This window comes from Phytophthora ramorum (assembly GCF_020800215.1).
Source record: "Phytophthora ramorum isolate Pr-102 chromosome Unknown Phyram_PR-102_s0012, whole genome shotgun sequence".
In the NCBI taxonomy this organism is placed as follows: Eukaryota; Oomycota; class Peronosporomycetes; order Peronosporales; family Peronosporaceae; genus Phytophthora; species Phytophthora ramorum.
In genome coordinates, this window is record NW_027150658.1 from 419284 (window position 1) to 432043 (window position 12760).

Below are 12760 nucleotides of genomic sequence, written 5' to 3' on the forward strand. Positions count from 1 at the left end.
TCGAGAGTTTACGCCACTCCGCTTGGAATCATACTCGACTAGGAAGCTAGTTCATGCCGCCACAATGACGTGTCGTCGCAGAGCTAGGCCGAACCGTTCGACACTCAATAAACATGCTCGTTTTATCTTATACACTAGTATATAACAGTCTACAGTGTACCATCTTGCTCTTCCCATTTACTGCGTTGTAGGAAAATGTGGCTGCTGGCCACTCTATATAGCAACCGAATAAATGCCATTGAATATAAGATCTGTAGCGCGACTCCCGCGGACGAGTGCATGTGATACAGTCGTAGCCGCCAGTATGAGTGCAATGTGCACGCGGTTATTTGTGAGCGCAAATGGTTTTATTGACCGCTGCCGTATGCCGTATTGGTGTTTTATATTATCAACAAACGCAAAATAGGAAGTGACACAACGCGAAGGAGCACTGGCTTCCCAATTATGTTGCACAGCACAATACACACTCATGTACAAGCACGAGCTCACCATCCAGTTGTAACTGCAATCCGTGATTGCGTGAGGTTCTCCCTAAATGTTGGGCCACAATCAATATGCCAGCAAATGCAAGACGATAATCTCTGCTGTGTTGTTAACCCCCCAAACCCGAAGGCCTGTATCAGGCACGTTAACTAAAATCCTTGATGTTGTATCAGACACAATAAGCTTTTTTACTCTTCCTTTTTGTATTGACTCATACAAACGTTAAGTCAATTAGGGGTTGGTTTATCCCCATCCTTCCTGCACGAGGGTGCATAAAAGTCCGGCCAGCTTGATTTTCGTTTTTTTCGGAATATAAGATCTCACTGCTGTCAGTGTGGTACACACAATCGAATAAGGGATCAGAGGTACCATTGCGCGCCAACCGTTTTGGGGTCATTCGAGATTTCTCCCCGCCGCAGCTCAAGCCGTCTTTTTTGTGGAGCAATGGCGTTCCAGGCTCGATGGAGAGAGCTCAAGCGTGTAGGCTGGACTTCGAGGCGCCCCGCAGGACTATCAAACGACTTCTTTTATATCAAGCCGGGCAAGACCAAGCAAGGAACGCGTGGTGAGGACTACTTTGTGGGCGAGAACGAGCTAATGGGCTACTTGGATCGCGTGGATATCGGTAAGATGAGATTCAAGCGTACTTTCCACCACTGAGACTGACGAGCTGTACACTTTTAGCGGAACGAGATCGTCAGCAAAAGGAAGGGGACGCAGCGGGCCCGGACGTCGCTACAGCCCGCCTTGAAAGCCCGCCGGAACGGACTGGTACGGATATGATGACTTGCCGGTATTATACACGCTAGTTGTTTGACATTAACGTGTATCGTACAGATCATTCCGAAGATCTAGATCAAACCCAAAGCCGTGCACCGCTGGAGCGTACGCCACCTGCAGGTATGCTGCTGTATAGACTCATGTCACCTGGCGCGATGCTAACGTTCTTGAAATTAGCTGCAGACTCTCCCGCGTCTCCGGTCTCAAACCACAGTCTTATTGCCACTTCACCCCACGTGATGAACGAGGATTCAAGCAGCACAAGCACACGTTAGGAGGATTTGAACGCTAACATCGACACCAATGGTACGCATTACGCGATGCAGCTTTGTATTGAGCAGTAACGACTAACGATGGATTGGATTTCCTGGTAGATATGTCATCACGGCGTAATCTCAGCAACCTCTTCGACTTGGCAGACTCGGACAGCTACTACGAGGACTCAGAACGTGGGTCTAATGCTGACGAGACTGGTGTCGTAAGGAGTTCACACAACGAGGAAGAAGAAACCAAAGAGGGTGACAATCAAGTCGGAGGTTAGTGCGGCATGCATACATACACGATATGGATACATGTTATAACTCTAATGTTGTATATACTGGTTGTATCAGGCACGCTCACAAACGACCCCAACATCACCACTCCAGGCGACAATTTGGCAGACTACACAGCGCTTGATTCGGACGGTGATGGCGAAGGAGATTCAATCTATAGCGACGACGATGACTTGGACTGGGCTACACTGGATGCTGACGACGCTCACAATGCGCCAGACCTGCACTTTGACCCGCAGCTGCTCACAGCTGTGGGAGGTGTAGATGCTGTGGCCAGCGGCACAATACGCAAACAAGTCTTAGATGACATGGCTGTGAATGGCTGGACAGTGCCTCGAATTCAGACACCATGGCCGTACATGGACGAACCGTATGAAGTGCGACCAGATGAATGGCTCGGCAAAGACTATCCGGGTATTTATGACGGCCCTAACTGTAATGGGTCTGCTTAGACCCACTACTTAAGCTTACACGTGTGCGCACGTGTAGGAGGAAGCGTAGGAGTATTTAACTTAAGTTCAGTATACTTGTATCCACAAGTATACTTAAACTAAGACAAAGGGACCGAACGTAAGCTTTGGTGCTAAATGAGAACTGTATTGATTGTAAATGGGGTTTCCTCCTAAAACTGATATTTCTAATGAGAGGTTCTGCCATTGGATGGCTGGCAGAACCCCTATCTATTAAATGACTCTCATTGGTAGAAAGGTGTTACTTTCTACCAGTCATATGCCTTTTTGCTATGAATGTGGACCACCCTGTGGTGGTCACCTGAATGTATGCCTTAGTGCATGTTGCACTAAGGTAGGAGGTGAACCGAATATGTAGCCCCGCTACACCATCCCCCCGTTAGGATTTGACGTGCCGGTCTCGACACGTCAATCCGTATTTTCTTCGGGAGAACACGTGCTCATTCCCAATGAGCACGCCAACGACGTCTTCGTCCAAGACGCCGGCCGCTTCGGCAACAGCAAGTGCTGTCGTCGCCTCCAAGGCGACGACGGCCGCTGCCTCAGCCACGACCGCTACTGGCATCGCCGTCGAGGCGATGCCGACAAGCGCGGCAACAGAGAGTCGCCTCTCTGTTGCTGGATACCACTCGAGATGGCATGAGAAACATGCCATCCGAAACAAGACAGGCAAGATCATTGCTGTCGAAACCGGAGTGGGTATCTACTCTCCGGGTGGAGAGGGAGTTCCCCTCGACTACGGAAGCGAAGTCGAGGAGGGGGAACTCGAAGGAGACAAGGACATCTTGTCTCCGGGACACTGACCCCAATGTGGGTCTACGTCGTCCACGCGAGGACGACTCGAACGCTTCGAGCTCGAAGCGTTCGCGCAGCGGCAGTGGAACACCGCTCGCTGCCGCTGGAGCCTTGACGACTCCGCGGGATGGAGATGACTCTGCTCCATCCGCTGTTGTTGCGGCCTCGCGCACTGAGCCAGTGCGCGAGCCGTGGATGCCGTCTCAGTCTGAGATCGGCAGCCGATTCGGTGCGACCGCGCCACCGAATCTGTACGCGCTGTACTCGTGCAACGCCATCGTTGACGATGACGTCGCGAAGCGAGTACACTTTGATCCGTTAACGAATCAAAGGCGCGACTACTACATCGGGCTCTTCCATGAGCTCCGATGGTTTGCGAGCAAGAAGGCTTCTCGCAGAAGCAAAGTGCCCGAGTGGCAGGCACTTTGTCAAAGTTGGAGTGCCTTTGTTGAAAACTTCAACAAGAACCCCGCTGGCTATCGCGACCGGATTAGCCAGGCGCGGGAGCGCTACGAGAAATTCTCGAAGCGTGGTAAACTTGAACGACTGCACCATGGTGCAGTCGGTATCGAACTTCCTTGCGCAGTGCCTTATGACACTGCTTGTGAGTACTGCTACCCCGGAGCAGTACGCATCACCGAGCGGGACGTCAACGGGTACACGTCCATGTGTGTACCTGACGACCTCAAGACCCTGCGCGCCAGTTTTCAGGCGCAGGCGTCTTCTAGTGCTGCGGATAATCGCAGCACTTATCCGAGTGCTGTAGGCGACTACAGCGCTCGCCCAAGTTTTACGCCCTTCGGCGGAGGTGGCGGTGGCGGCCTTCGTACGCCGTCACCATTTCCGGAATGTCCTCCATCAGGACATTCCGTGATTCCCACGTATCGTGTTGGGGAGGAAATCCTCTCCAACGAATACGAAAATGAACCGGACCTCGGGTCTGGTTCTGATGACCAACAATTCGCTGGACGATCCAGCGAGTTGCCCCGCGTGCGTCTCGCAACGGGGGTGGGGTGGGGGGTGGTGGGGGGTGGGGGGGGGGGTGGGGGGGGGGGGGGGGGGGGCGGGAAGACGCCCCGGGTTTGGTCAACCATACTTTGAGTCTCGCTTGGAGGCTGTTGAGCGTCTCCAAGCGTCGCAGTTCGCTGCTCTGCGTCAGGAGCTGAGCTTGTTGAAGGCTCAGCTCGCGGAGGTTGCGCAGACGACCTCGAACGTAAAGGTCGAGGTCGGGACGAGGCTCTCCGGCGTCTCGAAGCGCGTCGCCGCGCTCGAGAGCGCTTTGGCGAGTCACCAGACGTAGGTGACTCGTGTTGCACGTACGGCTTCAGTCGCCCAACGTAAAACGTTGGGTGCAGGCGCATGCTGGACGGTATGTCCAGTGTGTACGCGTTGCCATGCTTCGCCAACACGATGAATGGCCCAATGAAGCGCGGAGCAAGCTTGCTTGCTCCGAAATCGGAAACTGCATGTTTAGCTAGGTTCTGCGTAGCTAACAGAACTAATGAACCAACTTTGAATTCATTTGTGTTTCCCCTGCCGATGTTATCGGCATTCAGCTTCTGTCGATCGACGGAAGCTGCTATTGCATCTTGGACAAACCGAATTACGGCTTGTCGACGCTGGACAAAGTCCATTGCATCCGAGCTGAACCCCTGGTTCAGTTCGTGCTCCTTGTTTGCAGCAGGCCCGGCCTGCGCGTGATGTTCGTTGTCGTTTAAAGTGTCTACGCCCGTCGTAGACACTGTCTTGTCGTCGCCATGACTGCGCGCAGTACGTGCGCGAGTCGTCACAGCTGATACATTGCTTGTATCAGCGTGCTTATCCGGTTGTTTTGAATTAACCGGATATCCTCCCCCACTTAAGGAAGGAGCTACCGCACCGAGTACGCTCGGTACGCGTGGGTGCCTCATGGCATTCACGTAGAACGGTGTGTGTCCTGTCGAGACATGCACCGAGTTGTTGATGGCGAACTCCGCCATCGGCAAGCAGTCGCTCCATTGATGGAACGAGTGCGCGTAGCTCTTCATGGTGTCAACCAGCACGCGGTTGACACGCTCTGTTTGTCCGTCGGTCTGCGGGTGATCCGCAGTCGACATGGACAACTGCGTCCCAAGAAGTGTAAACACTTCTTGCCAGAATCGCGCTGTAAAGCGCGGATCCCGATCCGACACGATGTCGAGTGGCATGCCATGGTGTCTAAACACCATGTCGACAAACAGACATGCCGTCTGTTTGGCTGTCACCTCGGCTGGTACTGCAGCAAGATGCACCATCTTGCTGAAGCGGTCAACAAAGACCACAATACCAGTCCTCCGCTTGTTGTCTTGCGGAAGACCAAAAACAAAGTCCATTGAAATGGACTGCCAGCACTCCGACGGAGTCGGTAGTGATTGAAGCGGAGCCTGCGAGTTGGGCGCAGGCTTCACACGCTGGCATACCTCGCAAGCACGAACGTACTTGCGTACCCACTTGTACTGGTGACTCCAATAGAAGTCACGCGTGAGAAGCAAATATGTCTTCTCACGGCCAGGATGTCCCGATGTCGGGGCATCGTGGTACTCGTACGTGATCTTGAGCTTCAGCTCATGATCATCCGGCACGACAATGCGATCTGCGTTGTCGTCGACTGCGCTGTAAAGCAGCAGACCATTGTGTACACGATAACGGTGTACACGGGCACGAAGTTGTTTGGCCAGCTTCTGACGAGACTTGTCAGAAGGTGTGGAGAAGTACTCCAACAACTGCTTCGCATCCGCGTCATGTGCGTATGCGGCCTTCACGTCATCTAACAAGGACGACGAGGGTGTAGTCGTCCTGACGACGCCAACTGCGTTGGCGTCGGCCTCTTGTACCGCATAATCTGGTCGCCGCGAAAGCGCGTCGGCCACGACATTCAACCTTCCAGGCTTGTACTCAACCTGGAAGTTGTATTCAGCAAAGAATGACAGCCACCGTGCCATTCTTTGGGATATGTGCGGCGACTTGATCGCCGTACGCAACGATGCGTGGTCGGTGTAGACCACGAATGGTCTACTCCCAAGTAGATACACTCGAAACTTTGCGAGTGCATACTTCATGGCAAGGAGTTCCTTGTCATGTACCGGGTAATTGCGCTCAGCTGGCTTCAGCTGACGCGATTGGTAGTAAACCACACGATCACGACCTTCGTGATCGAGTTGCATCAGTGCGCATCCGATCGCGAAATCGGATGCATCGCACACAACGTGGAATGGGCGATCTTGGTCGGCCACCGCCAAGATCGGCGCCTCAGTCAAGCCCTGCTTGACTGCTTCGAAGGCCTGCTGACAATCAGCAGTCCATTCCCATGCAGCCTCTTTCTTTAAGAGCTGCGACAGCGGGCGAATCTTGCCCGCGTAGTTGCTCACGTACTTGCACAAGTACGTGGCGAGTCCAAGGAACTGCCGCAGTTCCTTTACGTTTGAAGGCGTAGGCCATTCATTGATCACTCTGACCTTTCCTGGGTCAGGGCGTACGCCGTTCTTCCCCACGAGACACCCAAGTACGGGTATCTCGGTCGCCCCGAAGATACACTTCTTCAGGTTCGCGTAGAGCTTGTGCTTTCGCATGAGCTCAAGCAACTTGCGGAGATGCTCTGTATGCATCTCCACATCCGATTTCCCGTTCACAGCCCGGCTGTGAATGAACACATCATCGAAATAGCTCGGTGCGAAATCGCGCACCGAGCGCAACAAGTGCGTGACGCACCTGTTGAACGTCGCTGGGGCGTTCTTCAGCCCCTGCGGCATCACGAGCCACTCCCAGAGCATGCCGCTCGGAGTGCTTACCGCTGTGAGAGGGATATCACTCTCACGCATGAGGATCTGATAGAACCCGTCTCTCAGATCCAGAGTACTGAAGATAGTACTCGAGGTCATCGAATCGATGATCACATCTTTTCGAGGTATCGGCGTTTGCGCCGGTACCGTCGCATCGTTCAGCTTGTTGTACGCATGAACGATGCGCCACCCGCCCTGTGGTTTCTTCACACAGAACGTAGGCGCGCTGTGCGGGGACTTCGATTCCCGCACTTGTCCTGCATTGCGACGACTTTCAAAGAAGTCGTCGATTGCCTTGACTTGCTCACGCGGCAGTGGCCACTGTCGCGTGACGCAGTACTTCGTTCCCGGCACGAGATCAATCTCGTGCTGAACACCCTTATCCTGCGGTAACTCCGCAGGAATGTCGTCCGGGAGTACATCCTTGTACTCACGCAAGACCTTGTAAAAGGGGCTCGCCTTGAGCGAGTCCCAGCCTTGCTCGTCGAAGCGTTCCTTCTTCGACTTCGCGCTGAGGGCGTCCGCGCCCTCAGAGATGAGCTGATTCAGCTCTTCTGCTTCACACGTCATCCTCTCGACGTCCGAGAGGATGCAGATCTGCTCGATGCGTCCATCGTGCAGTTCGCGAGCGAAACGCTTCCAGCTTGTGACTGGGAGCGACATCAACTCCGACGCTAACGTCGGAGGATTATCCAGCCTCATCTTCTTGTATTGGAGACCAATACTCGTACGCGTCAAGACACTCAATGTCTCGACGGTCGTCTCCAACTCCTGTGTCTGCCCGGCAGACACTGCTTGTAGCGTCTCGGTCCCTGACCGAGACTTGCGCAGCTTTTCTTGCTTGCGCCGTTCACTTCTCGTGCGGAGCCCGGCTCCGCGAGTTTCTTCTTGTCCAGGCCCGGCCGTGGACAGTTGTTCCTTGTATTCGCCGGCGGGTTCTACCCGCGGGCGCACGCGTTCAAGCCCGGCTTGATCGCGCACCGCTTCGTCGTGCAGCCCGGCTGCACGCGAGCTCGCAAGCATTTCCGGTGCGGGACGTTTGCAACCGTCCGCACTGCTTGCAGCGTCGGCTCCCAGAGCCGACGCGTCTTCTTTACCTCTACGCCTAACGGCGGAGTGTCTTTCGACCAATTGTGTGTCGACATTACCTGTCGACACTACCGCGTCGCCCCGGACGCTTCGAGACCCTCTCGAATCGGATTGAACCAGGCCCTGCTGATTCGGTTCACATCTTCTCCCAACGACTCTCGCAGTCGTTGGCGTTCGCTTGGGGTGACCGGAGACAGCCGCATTCCGCGCTGTCTCTAGTGGAGGGCCGCATGCACCACGCGGTGCATGTGCTGCGCCGACAGGGCCATCGCTCTCTGTCGCGCTGCTGCTGCTCCCGAAGCTCACAATCGTGCGCTTCGTCCAGTCGATCACCGGATCATGCCGTGCAAGCCACGGCATGCCCAACACCATATCGAACTTATCGTCCAGTTCCAGGACGATAAGCTCGTCGACGAACTCCTTCTCTTGATAAGAGAAGCGTACGCGTACGATACGCTTCTCGGTTCTAACAACGACACCCGTTGCTAGCCTCACTTCCAATAGACTTCGAGGTGTTTCCACCTCCTCGAAGTCAAGCCTTGGAAGGCTCTGCAGTCGAACAAAGTTGTTCGATGCTCCACAGTCCACTAGAGCACGAAGAGACTTCTCTCTCTTCGAGCTTACCTTCAGGATGACAAGGTTCGGCTTGTCATCTTGCTTCTTGCAGTGAGATTGACTCTCACTGGGGGCAGCGATCTTCATTGCAGCGTGTCCGATGTCGACACGCTCGATCGCATCACCAGCAGGCGCGGGGCGCCCTGCTGGTCCCTTTAGTTTTTTGATTGCCCGTGACGATACCCAGTATCGCCACGACGGCTCCTCGCCGCGTGCACAGGTGCTGTGCACTCGCGGGCATAGTGACCGATGTTTCCGCAGCGGAAACAACGCACATTCGTTGATCCACGACGCTGCTGGTTCCCAGCAGCGGTCGCACTCGAGAGGTCCATTGGTTCGGGACCTCCCGACGGCCTTACCACCGGTCGTGGCATTAGCCGTGGGGCGTTCACATGCAGTTTAGCCTGCCGCAGGCTAAACTCTTCTTGCATTGCAAGCGCAATTGCAGCCTCGAGAGTATTTGGATACTCTCGGAAGAGATAGGTCTTCACAGGCCCATCTCTAAGGCCCTTCATGAACGTGACGACCTTTGTCGCCTCGTCAATCGGGTTGGTCACGATGTTCGAGACCAAGTACCGTGCTCTTTGGGCGTAAGCATGCACGTCATGCTTGCCCTGTTGCAGATCGAGGAACTCCGCCCTCGATCGGAACTCGTTTTGCGGGGGCTCAAACGCTAGTTTGAGCTCCTCCTTGAACTCTTCGTACGTGCTAAAGCACGTAGGATCTGTGAGTCGGCGTCCGTACGCCCAACTCCTCGCTCGTCCGCCAAGACATGACATGGCGAACGCAACCTTCGACAACGGGTCGACGATACGTCGAGCCGTAATGGCAGTGTCGACCTCGACAAGCCAACGGAGGAGAGGCTCGCCCTCTCTTCCAACGTAGCTGCTTACGTGGAGTTTCAGTGACTCCACGCGCGGTGTGGCCGATGGCGACACCGAAGTTCGAGCAGCGGTTTCACGCTGTTCCTTCACGATGAAACCCAGAGCAACACCGTGTTGCTCCGTCGGTGATAGCGTCCGCAACATCGTTGCTACCGCCGCTTCCCCAATGACTGTTGACAGTCGTTGGAGGGCCTCCCACTCTGGTTCCGACAGGTGGGGGCAGTCTGCACGCGCAACATGCGTTGCAGATGTGTTTGGGCTACCCACGGACATGTTACTGTCCGAGGGCAGGTTCTCAGCCCCGCGTTCGTATTCCATACGAACGTGTTAGTCGGTCGTTGGACGGACTACAAAGTGCTACCAGGTGTAATGGGTCTGCTTAGGCCCACTACTTAAGCTTACACGTGTGCGCACGTGTAGGAGGAAGCGTAGGAGTATTTAACTTAAGTTCAGTATACTTGTATCCACAAGTATACTTAAACTAAGACAAAGGGACCGAACGTAAGCTTTGGTGCTAAATGAGAACTGTATTGATTGTAAATGGGGTTTCCTCCTAAAACTGATATTTCTAATGAGAGGTTCTGCCATTGGATGGCTGGCAGAACCCCTATCTATTAAATGACTCTCATTGGTAGAAAGGTGTTACTTTCTACCAGTCATATGCCTTTTTGCTATGAATGTGGACCACCCTGTGGTGGTCACCTGAATGTATGCCTTAGTGCATGTTGCACTAAGGTAGGAGGTGAACCGAATGTGTAGCCCCGCTACACTAACGGTCCCACGGCTAGTGCGCTGCAGGCCGCATCTACTCCCCTCGGTGCGTTCCTGCGGTTCGTGACGCCGCAACTGTTGGCAAAGATCGGGAGAGAGAGTGACACCTACTTTACGGAAAACCTGGACGCTCGTGTGGAAGCCCAACACGCCAAGCAGCAAGCGCGCAAGCTCAAGCGACCGGACTTCCAGGTACAAGCCCCTGAGCAAATCAAGACGAAGCTACAAAAGACCCTGAAAATCTCAGGCAGAGAGTTGTGCTGCTTCATTGGTTTGCTGATTGCGAGGACCATTGCACCCAACCGAGAAAAGTTCGCACACCACTGGAAGAATACGGACGAAGGCGCTATCCCACGCGGAGGCTTTGGCAACTTCATGAAACGAGATCGATTCGACCACATCTCGCGCAATCTTCACTTCAGCAGCAATGGTGACGATCGTGCGGTCACCGACCGAGCCTGGAAGCTTCGTCCGATCATCGATGTCCTGCAGGATACCTTCCAAAGAAGCTTCACTCCGCCACCAGTGATGGCGTTTGACGAGGCAATGCTTCCGTGATCGTCTCCATTCAACCGAATGAGGATCTTCATGAAGGATAAGCCTCATCGCTGGGGGGCTAAGCTGTTCATACTGTGCTGTTCTAAGTCTGCGTACTGCATCCGGTAAGAATGAGAGCGTGCCTTGGGGCACGCTCTCTTCTTTTTTTTGGCTCTAGAGTCCGCTTATCGTGTCCAGTACACGCTAACTTATTGTTTCTATCGTGTCTGATACAGTTTTGAAGTCTACTGCGGCAAACGTCAAGCAAGAGATGGCAGTACCCCACCCGATACGAAGTCCGGACCCGCAGCTGTGGTCAGGAACCTCAGGCATGTCTTTGGTTCTACGGGACCAGCAGACTACAGATTGATTGTCACGGATCGCTTCTACACTTCGGTCGTGCTTTCAATGCAGTTGCTGATGATGAAGTTTTACAGTGTGGGGACTGTCCAGACGGACAGGCAGGGTCTCTGCAAGGAAATTCTTCCAAACAAGCTCCCCAATGGCAGAAAAGAGTCCAACAAGCGCCCGCGTTGGATTGCCCGAGGCACGTTCCACATTTCTGAGTCAAGACACGTGCCTTGTCTGAAGCTTACGCGCTGGTGGGACAACCAAGGCGTCTTCGTGCTTGCGGCTGGAGGGAGCTCAATTTTAGACCGAACCGTGCGTCGTGACAAAGCAACTGGTGAACAAGCGGAAGTGATGTGCCCAAGATTCGTGAAGGACTATCAGTCGTTCATGGGCGGTGTTGATGTTCATGACCAGCTTCGTTTGCAAAGGTAAAGTTCTCGTATCGTGTATATACACATTCCGGGTTCAGCGTTAACGTGTCTTCTACATCTTTGTTTGCGCAGATACTCGCTTCAACTGGCACGTCGGTACAAGAAGTACTACAAATCCCTATTTCTAGGGCTCATGGATCTCGCTATCATCAACGCCTTCATTATCTACAACTACCGCCGAGTTGCTGACGGCAAGAGCAAGGTTTCGCATGTTCGCTTTCTCAAAGAGCTTCATTTGCAGCTATGTCAGCTCCAAGACGACGACTGGGACCAGCTCATACGCGACCAGGGACTACAGCCGACACCGACGAAATCCAACCGCACCGTCACGGCTCATGTTCCAGTGCAGACGGACGAGTGGAGGAAAGGCAACGGGAACGAGACGCGGAAGCGCCGACAGAGAGCGTGTAAGGTATGCTCGGTGTTGAAGCGTGAGGACCAATCGCGCGGTGGTGAAACGACCTTCTATTGTGCTGCTTGCAAACTGAAAACATCGTCAATGTACGCGCTGGCGTCGCGCGTGTTCCTCTGCAACAAGGTGAAGCATTCGAGCAACGGCGTTGCAACATCGTGTTTCGAGGTATGGCACAAGCACTGGAGGGATGGGACGAGAATCCCGCAGACGCAGCGAAAGCGAAAGCTGCGAGCACGGAAGCCGGCGCGCGCTAGTGCCGACGGTGATGCGGAAGACTCGGGTGCGCAGTCGAGCGAGGAATCGGAGACTGGCAGCCCACCGAGTAGCCGCCAGCGTACACACACCACTGTTGACGGCGTAGAGGACTAGGCATGTGTTTTGTGCTGCGTTTTGACTTGATCTAAGTGTGCAATCTGGGCGAGTCGTCCTTGCACATCGCCATCTGTCCTGAAACTCTAAAAATCAACAAATACATACGGTGCTTTCTCATCGTTTGCTCCGTCTTTGACCACTATTTGCTTGATCTACGACACGAAATGCCTTCTATCATGTATTGTGGGGACGCGTTACGCTATCGATACACGATAAGCAGAATTGAAGAGACCTAGGGTTTGGGTGGTGTCCCGACTGTGAGCAAGACACGTTACTAAATATCTTCATTTCACTATGGATGCACATCATTGAGAAAAAAATTATCGTGTGTAGGGATTCGGTAAATGGGCGCAGCCAGATCGGCTCGGGCTTGGGGGGTTAAAGAAATGATTTGCAGAAGATTAGGACAGCGGAGG

General features: G+C 53.9%; 1 protein-coding gene across 1 annotated transcript; it reads left to right on the forward strand.

Moving 5' to 3' along the window:
• Positions 1-11690: 11690 nt before the first annotated feature.
• On the forward strand, positions 11691-12341 carry KRP23_11440 (uncharacterized protein; the record flags this gene model as incomplete). Its single annotated transcript, XM_067895929.1, has 1 exon — positions 11691-12341. One exon carries the CDS (start codon positions 11691-11693, stop codon positions 12339-12341), a length of 651 nt encoding a protein of 216 aa, XP_067740277.1.
• Between the last annotated feature and the right edge of the window lie 419 nt (positions 12342-12760).